This window comes from Ochotona curzoniae, unplaced genomic scaffold (genome assembly GCF_017591425.1).
Source record: "Ochotona curzoniae isolate NIBS_2020 unplaced genomic scaffold, NIBS_Ocur_1.0 contig_1014, whole genome shotgun sequence".
NCBI lineage: Eukaryota > Metazoa > Chordata > Mammalia > Lagomorpha > Ochotonidae > Ochotona > Ochotona curzoniae.
In genome coordinates, this window is record NW_024464920.1 from 17,521,514 (window position 1) to 17,538,330 (window position 16,817).

At 35.1% G+C, this 16,817-nt stretch overlaps 1 protein-coding gene across 1 annotated transcript in view; it reads right to left on the minus strand.

Annotated features, from left to right (window-relative positions):
- Positions 1-3,183: 3,183 nt before the first annotated feature.
- LRRIQ1 (leucine rich repeats and IQ motif containing 1) overlaps positions 3,184-16,817 on the minus strand; it is a 138,749-nt gene continuing 125,115 nt past the window's right edge. Inside the window, exons 24-26 of the mRNA XM_040989746.1 lie at positions 15,475-15,601; positions 12,538-12,598; positions 3,184-3,394 (exon numbers count right to left, since the gene is read on the minus strand). Coding sequence (XP_040845680.1) covers positions 3,224-3,394; positions 12,538-12,598; positions 15,475-15,601 — 359 coding nt within the window. The 3' untranslated portion in view covers positions 3,184-3,223. The remainder of the gene's footprint in view (positions 3,395-12,537; positions 12,599-15,474; positions 15,602-16,817) is intronic.

Here is a 16,817-nt window from a genome sequence, read left to right on the forward strand (position 1 = left end):
GAGTGAATGAATGATAAGAGCTATGCTATTTTGCATTCCCTTAAAGGAATTATAACATTTATAGTTTAGTTCACTGAAAAGTAGAAGCAGATATCATGGGATTTGGAAGAAGGAAAATAGGGATTCAAGTTACTGGTTTACCCTGCTAACACTTTTCTTTGGAAAGCAAATCTGCTAAATTCTTGAGACTCACTTAGGATAGCTATTAAAGAAATGTGACTATTATAAATAATAAAATATAATTAAAGGTGATTTTGAAAGTTATAAATTTTTCTAGGAGTTAAATTGTGAATGAAGTGCATATTTTGAGGGCTAATGGGGAAACAAAAAACTGAAATAATTTGGCAAATGCAAATATTTTGTCTTAGTATTACTTAAATTAGAAAATTTACTGGCATATTCATTGCATAAATAGCAATTTTTGAATGACCTTCTTCATGTCTTTGTAAACCTTGTAGTAGTTTAGTAATCTGGGTATGAGAGGACTACCTCCTCTAAGTTAAGGGAGTGACAAATCCTACAAAGAAAGGGACAGAGAAATTAGGACATTCACTAAGAAAAGATAATATTGCTTGAGATGACTGAATCCTAAAAGGACAATTATTGTGGTTAGTGTTTACACACATGAGAGGAAGACAATTCTAGTTTTGTGTTGCCTAAAAAAAAAAAAATCACCTAATAACAACAAAAATGGATGCTAGTCTTTAAGTCCTTACAATATGCTAGGCACATATCACATGTTTTACGTATATTTTCACTCATTTTTCTCTGGCTAAAACTCTGTAGGTTAATTTATCATTTCCCAATCAATAGGTAATAAACTCATCCCTACCATGTAAATAATTCACCACAATCACAGGACTATACGACTGCGGAACTGGGATTTAAGACTTTATACGATTTCAGAGAATACATCTTAAAATGTTATAACAACATTGAAAGAGAATTATCCAGGAAACTTCAAGGACTCAAACTAGTTTTATTGCTGCTGTCCATAAACTACTCTCTATATTTGGTTTTCAAAGTTTAAAAAAAATTTTAGATTTAATAAGGTGACAAGTTTTAAGAGAGAGAGAAAGCTGGAGGAAAAAGGGCTTCAAAATACTAAAGCTACGTGGGTAGTTGGCCCAGGGCCACGAAGGTCTAGTACCCAAGGTTTCTGAAAGTTGTAAGATGTCTACACAATAATAGGTTAAGCCAAGTATTTTAGTTAAGCAATTATTAAGAGCAGGTTTCTTATAACTGGAACTAGTTACTCATATGCCTAGATAATTGGGGGTTTCAAATAATTCTTCTTGCATAGCCATGTGCAAGGGACAATTACAAGAAAAAATTATTAAGCATTTTTTCCATATCAGGTATTGTTATATATTGCTCTATATTCGATCCTAACAACAACCCTATGTATACTTTCATTCTCTTCTTCAGGATTAAAGCATGATTCAAATCTAGGCAATGCATTGTCAGAGCAAACACTTCTTAAAATCATGTTATACTGTTACAAAAAACTGGTAACTACAGCAACTAATATGCCACTGGTTTGTTATAATAACACTTTCTAAGGTGGTGTGTCATTAAATTTTACTTAGCAAAAACATTTGGAAATAAGTACTATTTGTAATAATGTCAGCAACTGACAAGTAACTGGAAAGTAGCATTGTTTTAGATATTAGAGACTATGTGAAGAAGTGACCTCCAAGTAATGACGTTATATATTCAAAAACTTATAATTAAATGTCATTCAAGGAAAACTGTCCTGTGAGAAAAAAATGATGAATCATTCATGTTTCAGGATAGTTGTTGGCTCATTGAAGTACTTATGCTTTAAAATTCACATGATACACTATGAACAAATCTGTTGTGATTCTTCTATAAAATAAGGCAATTATTTATTTTCTTATATTAACTTTCAAAGTTCCAAATTGATATCATGAGTTTATCTAATGAAGTGCATATTATTACAGTAGATTTTTATATTCTGAAGTGGATGGAATTTACATTTTAAAATACAGTTATTAACACATTTTGTAAACTGCTCAGAACATCTATATTAGATGAACAGTTTTGCTAAGAAGAATAAGTCTAAAACATTTCCTAATCATAGTGACTAAACAACTTTTTAATGGTCAGAATCTATAATTAAGAAAATTCAAAGACTAAGATATTCAAAGCCCAGAAAATATTATAGATTTAGGCATATTAAAATTATTACTTCAAAAGACAAATTAAAATTTACCGAAATGAACTTGTATGCGCTAATGTATTTAAATGATAATAACTTAATAAAGCTCTTGAATGGAAAGTAAAGAAAATCACTTTGAAGCTTATGTTTATTTGAAGAGAGCTATCTGGGCCTAATTTTTTAATATTCAGTCAAATATTGATTTTGTGTATGCATATTATATATTTTTTCATTTATTTTGTATATATGTATAATTATAATAGCAATGATAAACAAAACTTTCTTAAGAATAAACAAATAATAGCAATGATACATAAGTTAATGGTGAACTTTTGAGTTTCACTATAGAGAAATTAAAAATTTTTACATTAGACAAAGCATCTTTTATTGTAATGTAGTATAACAATTTAGAAAATATTTTAAAAACCTAGAGGGTATAAAGGTGAAGACTTTGAAGGAACTTGTTTCTATTTCCCCAACAAACCACAAGATATTCCTAAAATATTTACATTTTTCACTTAGTACACACACAAACACCCCAACACACACACATTTTCTCTTCAAAGTACAGGTATTGTCTTTGACAAGTTCATGATTAGAACGGCATCAGTGAATTCAGTCACGTCATTATCTCTCTGATGGAAAAAAGGTTTTAAAGACATCTCTGACAACAGTGTTATCTAAAATTGCAATAGTTTTGAAATTTTCCTTTAAATTGAACTAATCTATAACCTCTATTAAATGAGCAGCAGAGGTCAAAATGTGACTAATATAAATCCAACTTTTCAAAGTTAGCCTAAAAATTGCTTTGAAATGATAAGAGAGCATTATCCACAGGGAAGGTGGAATTACACTGCATGAATACAACACAATTAAAACAAAACCAGACAGTACTACTTCTAGAGATAATTTAATATTGATTCTATCAAAAGAAGATATTTCAAGAAAACAAAAATGCCCTTTTGCACGCTTCTGGGGGCGGCCTGGCTGCAGATGTCCCACCCCCATCTGTAAAACGATGCCCGCTGGCATTAGGTTCCTTCAATTCACTTGTGATTTCTGAACTAATTCTGAAGGAAACCACAACTTACTTGAAGATTCCGCTGAGTGTCTGTGTGCCCGGCTTTTTTTTCCTCTGCTCACAGACAAAGCACTTCCACTGGCCATGGAAAAAAGATCGAAATCCGTGTGTTCTCTGCTTACAAGTCGTGCCTGGAAGCAATGGGGGAGAATGTATACAATCAGGAAACAAAATATGGCATTTTCTGAACGCAGCTCACATTACCCCAAATAAACAAACAGGCTCTGTCAAACAACCTTTTTCAAAATGATACCACAATCCTTTATTGCTGCCCAGGCAGAACAAATGCACTATGTCAAAGCATTTTTTGCAAATAAGAGCCGATTTTAAAATTGAGGTTTGCTATTTGAGTCTGTACAACAAAAGAAAACATTTTAGTACAGTAATTTTGATGAAAATCAATCTCAAAGGCAGCTGGTGGAACTTTAAACAGCTTAACATCACTTATTTACCAAGTATATTATCTAATTCTTCATTGAATGTTACAAATGTCATACTACATTATTTTATGCAATATTTATATTTTTACCACTTATAACTATTAGTCTGCCTAATAAAATCCCTTAAGATGTCTTTCATCCCATATTTCTACTGCAAGTCACAAATGATCTCCACTTTATTGTTATAATCCCTGCCAATAAAACAATATAGTGGACCCATTGCAGTGGCCTAGCGGCTAAGGTCCTCACTTTGCAACCGCTGGGATCGCCTCTGGGTGCTGGTTTCTTATCCTTACTACTCTACTTCCCATCCAGCTCCCTGCCTGTGGCCCGGGAAAGCAGTCGAGGACGGCCCAAAGCCTTGGGACCCTGCACCCACTTGGGAGACCCAGATGAAGCTCCTGGCTTTAAATTGGTTTGTTCTGGCCTTTGCGGCCACTTGTGGAGTGAACCAGTGGATAGAAAGTCTTTGTCTTAGTCTCTCTCTCTGTATAAAAAATAAATAAATCTTTAAAAATAAATAAATAAAAGAACACTGTAAGTATAATTTGGGGGTAGTGATCAATATATTGGAATTTCCATATATACATATTTAAATATGTTTTATTTTTTATTGCAAAGTCAGATATACAGAGAAGAAGAGAGATGGAGAGGAAGATCTTCTGTCCAATGATTCACTCCCCAGTGATCGCAACGGCCAGAGCTGCATCAATTCGAAGCCAGGAGCCTGGAGATTCATACAGGTCCCCCATGAGGGTGCAGGGAACGCAAAGCTTTGGATCATCGTCGACTGCTTTCCCAGACCACAAGCAGGGAGTTGGATCAGAAGTGGGGCAGCAGGGATACGAACCGACGCCCATATGAGATCCTGGCTCACCCAAGGTGAGGACTTTAGCCACTAGGATACTGCGCCGGGCCCTCAAGATATATTCTTATAAGGACATAAGGATTAGATAATTTGTTTTTGTAAAATGACCTTTGTACTTTTATTCCATTTGGACAGAATCTGCATATTTTAAGGACTGCTTTTTGACTTAAAAATATTATTTTATAAAATGCCTGACATCATTAATCAAGGACTTAACAGAATGCAGCTCTGAAGTGGTAGAAAATATCATGAGGAAAACAAAGCAGACTCAAAGTAGCTGGGATTTAACCCAAACCACAGTACACTTGAAATCCTGTGAAAAGACGCTGCCTTTCATGTTTGATATGAGGAAAATTTAAATACAGCAAAATAAAGGCATAAAGTTACCACTGTGACTAAAACGTTGTCTCCACATAATGAACTACAAAGATGGGCAGATTCCAAGAATAAAACTCAACCTCTTTCAAATCGATTCTATCCATTTCCCCACTGTCACATGTATGAACTCATTGATTATTCTTACTTTTCCTCAACTTACTTAATTGATAAATACAATCTTTCATATTTATTGTATATAACATGATGTTTGTACATACACACATTAGAATGGGTAAATGAGACAAATGATATGCATGTTAGTTTATATCTGTTGCATTAACATTTTTATTTATTTATTTGAAAGGCAGAGAGAGGCGATGAACGAGGAAGCCTTTCCAGTCACTGGTTCACTTCCCAAACGCCTGCGACAGCTGGTGCTAGGCTAAATGTTAGTGGGGGGCAGGGACTTCATTTGGGTCTTCAACATGGTAGCAGGGGCTCAAGTACGTAAGCCATCATGGCTGCCTTTCAGACACCTGGGTAGGAAGCTGAACCTGAAGCACAGAAAAGTCTAGACTGAAACTGATACTCTCACGTGAGCTGAGGGCATCCCAAACAAGTAGCTTAACGCACTGGGCCCACAACACTAGCCCCAGATACTTACTAATTTTTTAAAGATTTATTTATTTTTATTGGAAAGGCAGATTTACCAAGAGAAGGAAAAGACAGAGAGGAAGATCTTCCATCCTCTGCTTCACTCCTCAAATGGCCATAGTGGCCAGAACTGAGTCAATCTCAAGACAGGAGCCAGGAGCTTCTTCTAGGTCTCCCATGAGAGTGCAGGGTCCCAAGGCTTTGGGCCATCTGCCACTGCTTTCCTAGGCCACAAGCAGGGAGCCTGGATGGGAAGTAGAAGAGCTGGGACACAAACTGGCACCCATATGGAATCCTGGCACTTTTAAGGTGATGATTTTAGCCATTGATCTATCATGCCAGACCCCTTAATTTATTTTTAATGAGAAAGTATGAATGTTGCTGCTGAGCAACACTCTGTGTCAGGCTCATTCTCTTTCTCTGTCTCTCACTTTCTTTCTGTTTTTGTTGTTGCTCTTTTTCATATTTAACTAGCCAAGTGCCATAATTGGATTTTCAAACATCTCAGTAGTAAACTTCAAAATGAAGTAAAAACTGGATCCCATTTACATTCATGATTTGTATGAAAGGTGTTATATATTCTTTCTGAAACTCATTTTAACTGGTGCACATTTTCCATGTCTGACTCCATAGAATGGCACTGTCAATGCTAATACTTGAAAAACAACCAGTCAATATTATAATAATATAGAGGAAATCAGTGAGGGTGTGGGGGAAGAATAGGGAGGAAGGAGGGAAATCTCTGATCCTATGGAACTGTATTATAAGAAATTAAAAAGACGAGAAGAGAACAGAAGAGAAAAGAGAAAAGGAAAGAACAGAACCAGTCAGGGGGTCTCTGTTGAAGTAAGTGAGGCTGCTGCTTGTAAAGCTGGTATCCCATATCAGAGTGCAGGTCCAAGATCTGGCTCTCAGCTTCTGAACAAGCTCCTTATGAATGAGTCTGGGAAAAAGATGCAAGTCGACCCAAATACTTGGGTCCCTGCAGCCCACAGAGACCTATCTGGAGTTCCTGCCTTTTGACTTCAGTCTGGCCCAGGCCTGGGTGTTGAGGCCATCTAGAGAGTGAACCAGGGGATGGAAGATCTGCCACTGTCCCCATGTCCTACCCTCTCTTCTTTATTTCTTCCCTCTCTCCCTCTTCTGTTTCTTAGCCTTTCAAACAAATACATTTTTTTTTAAAAAAGCTAGTCTTTAAAAAAGAATAAAGAGTAAATACTAAACTAGTATCCCAACACTGGAGAGACCAGCTATATAAAAAGAAAACACTCATCAACCACATGGAGATCCTATTGTTGACTAAGAGACACGAACTATAAGCTTCAAGATTTTAACATGATTTATTCCAGTTTGGTGACATAATTTCACTACATGCCTGTTTACAAAGTTGAAAGTCTACTCCACAAAAAAATGGCAATATGTATATATGTCAATGAAACATTTGTGAATAAACACCTTCCAAAAACCATATGAACTTCCATGTGATTAATACCCAAAGGACTGTTTCTACCAAAACAGAAGATAATTAATGTCAATTATTAATTATGACAGAATATACAGGGAATCAAATTCAGAGGACACCTGATAGGTATGCCACCTACCTATCAATTTAAAATGAAATGCCTGAAATTTCATAAATGGGCTAGTTATGTCTGTCATGGCACGACCCTTGTGTCAATATTTTGAATATATTTCTCAAAACATAGGCCTTTGTCACTGAACATCATTTCTTATTTTACTGTAAACAAATAACGCAACTAAAGAAAAAACATCCTTTCTTCTATTTCATGTAAAGGAAATACACAGATGTCTCTTGGTAAGCATGAGGAATTGGTCCATGATTCCTATAGTTTAAAAAAACAGCATGTGGATATTCAAGTTCGTTATATATAGAATAGCCTAATATTTGCATTGATCTCTACATCTCTCCTGTAATATACTTCAAGCCATTTTTAGACCATTCCTAGATCATTTATTCACAACACCTAATGCAATGTTAACATTATTTAGTAGCTGTAATGCTGTGTTGTTTAGGGAATAAAGGTAAGGAAAAAAGGCTTGCACAAGAACAGTGCAGACACATTTTTTACAAAAATATTTTTGATTCATAGTTGGTCAAATCAGAAAATGCAGAATCCCTGAGTTGAAAGGGTTGGTCATCCTTAAAAGCTGAAGAGCATGTTTAACGGACTAAATATCCATCGCTGCTAAACAGCATCTATCCAAACAGATTACCCAAACGATGTCATACATAACCAAAATAAGACGAACAAACCCAAAAAGCTGTCTGCAATGATGCTATTACTACATTACAGCTTTAACTGAGAACTTTACCAGTTCTTAGTTGCAATCATTTTTTTGAATACTTCCAAGGAATGTATCAAGCATGTCGATGCATATATCCACCAACATAGTAAGGACGCAGAACTGTTTCATCACCTCCCAAAGCTTCCCCTGCTCCCTGACTCCTAGTATAAATACTGGCAGCTACAGATGTGTTCTCTATCGTAAACCTGTCAGTGAGTGAGCCTACACAATAAGGTAGCCTTTAATTGGCTCTTTTTACGCAACATGAAATTTTTGAGATCCGTGCAAGCCTGTTTTATCAATGGTTTGCATGCTTATTGGCATCTATTCCTGTTTGTTGTATGTGTGTCGATGGGGCGGATGGGCACCATCTTGTCTATCCTTTCACTCACTGAATGGCATTTCTGTTATGTTCAGACTTGAGCCAGTAACAAATCTAACCGTGATGAGCATTTACATGCTGCCTCCTTTTTGTTTGAATAAAACTTCAGGCTTTTTTTTTTTTCTTCCCTAGGAAAAAGATCCAGTAGCAGGACTGTTAGGTCCTAAGTTAAGTTCATATTTAACTTTTAGAAAAACTGACAGATTTTTTTTCCCCCCAGAAATGCTGTACCACTTTCACCCAGAAATCTATGAGGAATTGGTCCAATTGAGGAGGTGGCTGCTCTGCATCTTTGCCAGCATCTGGTAATTTCATTAGTCTGCATTTTAACTATTATAATAAGCACACTACATAATGACTTTAATTATTGTCCAGTTAATTAATATTCTGAAACATGTTTCCATGTGGCTGCATTTTTACTTTTTGTTTCTTTGTGATTCTTGTATTCTAAGTGCAAATGTATTTAAATATAAGGTATGATTTATGTCTTTTTTTTGTATATATGGTTTAAGAAATCTCTCACCACCACAGTTTTGTGAATTTCTCTTACTGATATTGTTCTGAACAAACTTGGTAATTTCAGCTTTAAAATTCATAATCATAATTCATCTCAAATTCATATTTGTTTAAAGTATAAAGTAGGAATGAAGTTTTCTTATTTTTTCCTTGTAGGTCATTTAGTTTTACAGCACCAATGATTGAAAATATTGTTCTTTTCTCCTTCGAAACTTTGCTATGTTAAATAAACACCCATTGATTTTGTATGAATGGATATTTTTCTGGACTTCATAGTGTTTCCAGTGATAGATGTTTTACATTTATCGAAATTGAACCAATTTTGGTTAATGGAGCTTTATAGAAAGTTTGGAATCAGTCTGGCTCTGTTCCTAATTAAAAAAAATTTTTTTTAAAAAGTGTTGATTGTTGAGAAAAATTTTTAATATGCATTCAGAGGATTTTTTTTTTCCTTTTAACATTATGAGTTAGTTACATGTTTACTAGGTATAACTTGAAGTTTAACAATACACCTTTCTTTTAGTACTTCAAAGATATTGTTCAACTGTCTTGAATTTCAATATATTTTGTACAAAGTAATCAATAATTTCTAACAATGGCCTCTTGCATATAATGTACCCTATACAGTTTTATTTAATTTCATTTGTTTATTTTGTTTTCAACAATTAAGCTACAGTGTACATAGGTGTAATTTTGTGTGTGAATTTTTTTCTATAAATTGTTTTATATTTTTTATGAAATTTTTAAAATGATCAGTGATTACTTTTCCCAATTTTTTTTCAGTTATAACCTTTCTTCTTGTAGAAACTCAATTCACATGTGTATTAGGTTATTTGATATCATCTCATAAATCAAATGTTTTTAAAGCCATTTTTCTTTCTGTTCTGTTTTGGAAATTGTCTCTCTTGTTCAAGTACATTTGTTTCTATAATGTCTAATATTCATTATTTCCTGTCATTAATATTTTCAAAGTTTTTTCAGTTTTAGATTTTAATTTCACACTGATTTTAAGTTTCCATTTCTCTAGTGATATTTCCATATGTTTCCTTCTTCATAGCTATTCATTTATTTACTTGAAAGCAGAGTGGTAGAGTCAGATGGACCCAAAAGGGAAAGAAAACGAAAAGAGCGGGGGAACAGGCATTCTGATTCACTCCCCTACATCCTCAATACCTATGCCTAGAGGAGGTCAAATAGAGGTGTTAGCAATCCCACCTGGGCTGGAAATCTGGGTCAGTCACCTGGGTCGGAAATCTGGGTCAGTCACCTGGGTCGGAAATCTGGGTCAGTCACCTGGGTCGGAAATCTGGGTCAGTCACCTGGGCTGGAAATCTGGGTCAGTCACCTGGGCTGGAAATCTGGATCAGTCACCTGGGTTGGTCACCTGAGTTGCAGGAACCCAAGCACTGGGCCTCATCCCCTGCTTCTCAAGCACATGTATCAGGGAGTGGGATGGGAAGTAAAGACAGAATTTGATATCAGGCACTCTGATATGGGATGCAACCATCCCCCAAACCCAACAATGCATTTATTAAACTTTAAGTCTCTGAACTAACTTTTAATAATTTTTAGTTTCTTCCCTGCAAATTGTAATTATGATATTAATGATGATTTTTATTTTTCTTTGGTTTTTGGACATATTTCTGTGCTTCTGTGCAGGTCTAGCAACTTTTCTTTTATTGCATACTGGGTATTGTGATGGCAATTTTTGCATGGTTCTGTGCAAGACTGGGCATGAAAAGTAAAGAGGGCAAGCAAAGACTTATTTTAACATATACTAACATTTTTTTGCTCTGAAAAACTAGACCTGCTTTTATTTTTCATTAGCCTTAAGAATTTTAAATTTTATTTTTCACTTTGTTTTAAGTTTATTTATTCTGTCATGTATTTGCATATTGTAGAATATAAAGTGATCTGGAAAGAAAATTATCGTCCAAAAATTAATCACAAAATAATCAGTTTGATCAGTAGTCTAATATATTTAAATTCATTCTTACATGTAAAACAATGAAAGGTAATATAATTTCCTTGACTGATCTGTGCCAAACTGCTAGCCAATACTATGTATTTTGTGGACCAGTACTGTGGCCCAGTGGGTTAAGCCATTATGTATAGTCTCAGCAAACCAAATGGGTTACAGCTCAAATCGTGGCAGTTCTACATCCAATCCAGCTCCTTGCTAATGCACCTGGGAAAGCAGCAGGGGAAGGTGCCAAGTGGCTGAGTCCCTGCTATCCACATAAGAGACTAGGATGAAGCCCCCAGTCCCTTGCCTTGGTTCGGCCCAGCCCCAGGAATTGTAATCCTTTGGGAAGTGAACCACTGGCTGGAAACTGTCTCTGTCTCTTCCCCTCTCTCTAGAACTCTTCCTTTCAAAGAAACAAGTTTAAGAAAAAACTGATACCATGGGGCCCAGTGCAGCAGAGTAACAGCTAATGTCCTCGCCTTGCAAGCACAGAGACCCCACATGGGCACAGGTTCTAATGCCGGCTGCCACACTTTCCATCCAGCTCCCTGCTTGTGGCCTGGGAAAGCAGTCGAGGATGGCCCAAAGCCTTGGGACACTGCACCTGCATGGGAGACCTGGAAGAGGCTCCTGGCTTGGAACTGGCTCAGCTCGGGCCTTGACAGCCTCTTGGGGAGTGAATCATTGGACGGAAGATCTTCCTCTCTGTCTCTCCTCCTCTCTGTATATCTGACTTCACAATAAAAATAAATAAATCTTTTTTAAAAAAATTGCTAACACATAAGGTGTTTATAGCCTTAGGTTGCAATATTCTTAGAGTAATCTGCAAAACAATATCCATATAAAATGCAAATTAATTGGCTGATTAATTATAGTCTTTAGAGATGTTTCAGAAATATTTTTATATACTTGTGAATATAAGCCAAGTTCTACACCAAACTTTTGCCCTTTTCTCAGGAAAGCTTCTTGAATGTAAATAATAACTCCACTGCATCGGAAACCACAAAACTAAGTTTCAACAGAAAAGACACTATCTTTTAATATGACTTTCTTCTTGAAAAGCTAAATAATGATTAGTTTTAATGATGAATGAGTAAGCGGTATTAGTTGGTTGATATAAATTCAGAATGTTACGTAGTTGGGGTCATCTTCTGTATACATCTTTACCTGCCAAGGAAGCCATATACACCCGTTAGTGTTCAGTGTATCCTATTTTTTTTTTTTTCTGGAAACACACTGGAAATTTCTTCTTTGTTGGGTCCATTTTTTTTTTAAACTGCATTTGTGCAACTCTCATGATAACAAAGTGTTTGTTCTAATGACATACAATACAGTTGATCTTAAAAACCCACACGCATTTGTACTACGAGATTTCACACTCCCGTCACCGGGTTTACAACTTCGTCATCGCTAAAGCTTTAGCAATCTATACCTTATTTACTTAAGTGTGCTCGTTAATTTTATACAGTTTTGATTTTCTGAGTTCAGAGAGCAGTCTGTTTTTTTTTCCCACAGTTTAAAAAAATCTACTTCTGCAGTATTCATGAAAAAAATTCTTGTTAGTAATTTCCTTTTCAAAATTAGCTTTTAAAATGGTAGCATGCTAACATTTTTACATCTATTATATAAAATTAATCATTTAGAGCAATGTCTTATAGCAAGGATATAGGACAGATCAAAAACTATTTTTAACATAAGACATTTTGAGATTAGCTCAAGTAGATATAGTTGTGATATTTCTGTAATTGAATCATAAGCATATTTCAAAGTGTTATTTAGTGAGCACTGGTGTTTATGTTTTTAACTTTAAACATATTACTTACAATAAGTTGAACTCTTCCACCATTAAGTACATCTGGATCTAACTCAGGTAAGAAGCGATTGCTATATAGGAATAAAAAAAGTCAAAAATACACATGTAAAAGAATATAAGAGAAATCCTCAAATAAAATGTTTGAGAGAAATCAGTTATTTATGAAGATATTTTAAAATTTTAAGGACAATTCATATTAAAATAAATACTTAAAAATTTTTAAGCCAACATAAATTTTTTGAAATCCCCTTATATAAAAATAATAATTTTCTAAAATCACATTTAAAAGAAAGCAAAGCATAAAATACATTCAACAATAATCTTTAATTCAATTTGATCAAAAAATTGATTTGACAAATTTTGATATTATTCTTTGTCAATCCAATACATATAGAAGGTAGACTTTGAAATAACTATGAATAGTGAATTATTAAAAACATAAATGCTTTCCATTTTTGAATGATTTATTTATTTGCTTCAAAATTGGTGTTACAGAGAAAGCAGAAGAAACAGAAAGTGAGAAATCTCCCATCTGCTAGTGCATTCCGCAAATGCCTGCACCTGCCAGGCGCAAACCAGGAACTTTTTTCCATGTCTTCCACAAGCACGGCAGGTGCCCAAATACTTGGATCACCTTCTACTGCTTTGCTAAGACATTTGTGGGGAGCTGAGTGAAAAGTGGAGCAGCCAGGAGAGAAGCTGGTGCCTAAGTGGGTTGTGGGCTCAGGGGGATCCAAGCAGTGGCTTCACCTGCACTGCCACAACACTGGCTCCCTTCAACATTAGTTATCATTTAAGAAAAATAAAATTTCCTATTTATTAAGATGGTTTAATAATGCTTAATTATGCTGATAATTTTTAAAAAGAATTATTGATTTTATTTATCTGAGAGGCATAGAGACTGATCAACAGATGGAAAGAGAAGCAGAGAGAGAAAGAGAAATAGAGAGAAAAGAGTGAGAGAGCATGATCCTACACATTGATTGACTCCCAAGTGGTTACACACCCAAGCCAGGAACCAGGAATTTAATCACTGCGTACCACATGGGTGGAAGGAGCTCCACTACTTGAGCCATCAACTGCTATCTACCAAGAGAAACTAGGAAAAAGCTGAAATCAGGAGTTGGAGGAGAGTAGCAAAATCATAATCAGGTGCTCTGACACAGAACACAGGCATTTTAAGCAGCATCTTAATTAGTATGCTAAATGACTGTTTCTTTAACTAAGTCTAATATTATCAATAGTAGGATTTTGTTTTTGTATCTGTTATTCATGTAGAGCAGTTATTGCCCACAATAACATGAATTATTTCTAAAATGATCTGGTTTTGGATTCAATATTGGTTTACATATTTAATAAATGTCTACAATAGTAAATTTCTGTATTATTCTCTGGAAATGTGAAGCTAAAAAATGACAGCCTAGAAAATTTATGTTAAAAATCCCATCTCTGAACATTTATCCCCTTAAAACTTAAACTGCTTTTATATAAATGTGATTTCTCAGAAGTTGACATTAAACAGCATTGTAGTCCTTTTCTTTATCAGAACTGTTCATTTAAATTAAAATTGTTAATTCAAATAAAAAACTGATTCATTACACACATATAATTTATATCACATTGTTATGGACTGAACTGTGCCGCCCCAAATTCATATGTTAAGTCCTAATTCCTAGAAGTGGTTATCTTTGAAGACTGGGCCTTCAAAGAGGTAACCATATTCTTAGTCAATATGATTATATCCTTATAAGACAAAATTAAAACACAGACAACACATACTAAAGCATGACCATGAGAGCACATGGCCAGGAGCGGGCCATTTGTAAACCTGGAGAGAGGCCTCTGAAGAAATCAAATTTACTGATTGCTTAGCCATGGACTTCCAGCCTCTAATACTGTGGTTTAAGCAATACTATTATTTGTGGTATTTTATTATGAGCATCCCTAGTAAGTAAATACATTAACAAAATTAACTGAGTATCTGTTAGGATTAAGGCCCTCTGTTTGTAGGTAGGGAGAATTCCTGTACCTATAAAACCATATAACGAAAAACAATAATAAAAATGAGACATAAATCTAAGATAACACATTTTCTATATCTTGAAAAAAACTACCTAAAATACCCTAGAAATAATGAAAAAAAATTTTAAAATACAACCTTTTGTCTTAACTGTATCTTGTGTGCTTTAAAAATAAGAAACTGGGGCCACTGTTGTGCAGTAGATTGAACTGCTGTTTATGAGGGTGGTATTCCTATCAGTCTTAGCTACTCAGTTTCTGATCCAGCTTCCAGGTAATGTCCTGGGAAGACAGTGGATGATGGCCCCAATGATTGGGAGAACCCGAGAGAGTTCCTGGGCACCTGGCTTCTGCCTGGCCCAACCCCGGCTCTTAAGCCATTCTCAAAGTGAACCAGCAAATGAAAGATTTATCTTTAATGTTCTATCAAATGAACAAATTATTAAATGCATTGCTTGCAAATAAGGTAACATTTCATTTTAAAGCAGTGAAAAAGTAGGCTTTGGGGCATACAGGAAGGTTAATTACATATCTGTAAAAGATAGCGGTGTTCCTGAATTAAAATTTCAACTGCCAAATATATAAGCAAAAGTAAAATAAAACGCAAGCTATCCTATATGATATTTAGAAAGAGTTAATGGATAAAAAAAAATTAATGGATACCAAACTTTTACTTTAAAAAGCAGTATTGTTCATACAGTTGATCTGTTGGTTTTTAAGGATTACAGAACAGAATTAGTTCCAAATACTCTGGAGTGAAAACAGAGTAATTAAATCTAGTCTATGTTAAAAAGGCCTTTTGATAACCTGGCAATGTAGTATTCTGGCCTTTGGCTATGACGTGTTTGTTTTGATACAATTAATCTAGGTTTTACTTTTCAAAATGTGTTTACAATACAAAAATCTAATTTAAAGGAAATGACCTCACCATTTCATATTTCTGGAACTAGTTTCATGAACCCCAACCTGTGAATGAAGCCACTGGTATGTATATTCTCGCTTCTCTAATTTTTCCCTTTCAGTTGTATCTCTGCAGATAGAATCTTCCTCTTTACCTGTGGGAAAAAGATCGTATGTTTATTTGTGTTTAATGGAATCTGATTTTGTCCAAGCAGCTCAGCTGAAGGTAAAAATGATTATTATAATAAGGAACATAAGAGCAAATTCCTTGAAGCTGAGTCATTTGTATGAAAAATAGCCTCAATTATGCACAAATTATTTTCCTGCTTGAGTTTATGATTTTCTATTTAGAAAAAATTAACAAAATGCTTTAATGCAATTATCATTTTATAGAATTTGTTTTTAATTAGAAAATGTAGAGTTAATTCTGGCAGACCGTAGCGTTCATCTGATTGTAACAAAATTCTGCTGTTACAATTCTGTAGGTTCTTGGTGTGCGTGTGTGTGTGTGTGTGTGTGTTGGCGATAATTTATTTGAAATAGCCTATATATTTCATAAGCAACAAAAGAAAACAGAAGAGAAACTACAAAAATCAAAACATTTTGGATGTCAAAAGACAATCAGGAGAGGGAACAGGCAAACCATTTAATGGGAATTTTGGCCTATTTTGTAAGAATTTTATCCCATGTAAAATTTGTGAATTATACTGAAGGTGTTTTTAATTTTATTTGTGTTAGTTTTTTTTTTTTTTACCATATTTTAAGCTAGAAATGCTATTAAATCAAGATTTAGGGAATCTTAGTCTCAGTTTGTGACTTGTCTTTGTTGACCGGACCAGTTGCTAAGCCCATAGCAAAGCAATGGAAACTGTTATTCTCATGATCATTCCAGCCCAAGACTACAATATTATTTACTCTTGATATGTGCAGAACTCCTCGTAACAACCGTACTTCAAACTGAAGATAAGTAATCTCTGCCTGCTTTTAAAAATGGTTGGAGCAGGCATTCGGACTAGCAGCTAAGCTGTCCACATTCTACATCAGATAGTCTGTGTTCAACTCCGGATCTGTCTTCTTTCTAGAGTAGACCTGGGAGACAACTGTGACGGCTCAGGTTTTGGATTCCTGCCTCTTATATATATGAAAGGCATTGTATTTTCAACTCCTGTCTAGAGACGCTGGCCCCTGAAGGCATCTGAAGAGTGAAACATAGGGTGGGAATTCCTTCCCTCCTTTCTTCCCTCGCCCCAGTCTTTCTTTCCTTTTCTATTCTGTTGCATCTTCCTTTCTATTTTATTGCATCCTCCTCTCGGGGGTCTTCTGTCCAGCAGCCCCTGAGACCACCGAGGGTTGAGACAACAGTGTTCTTCT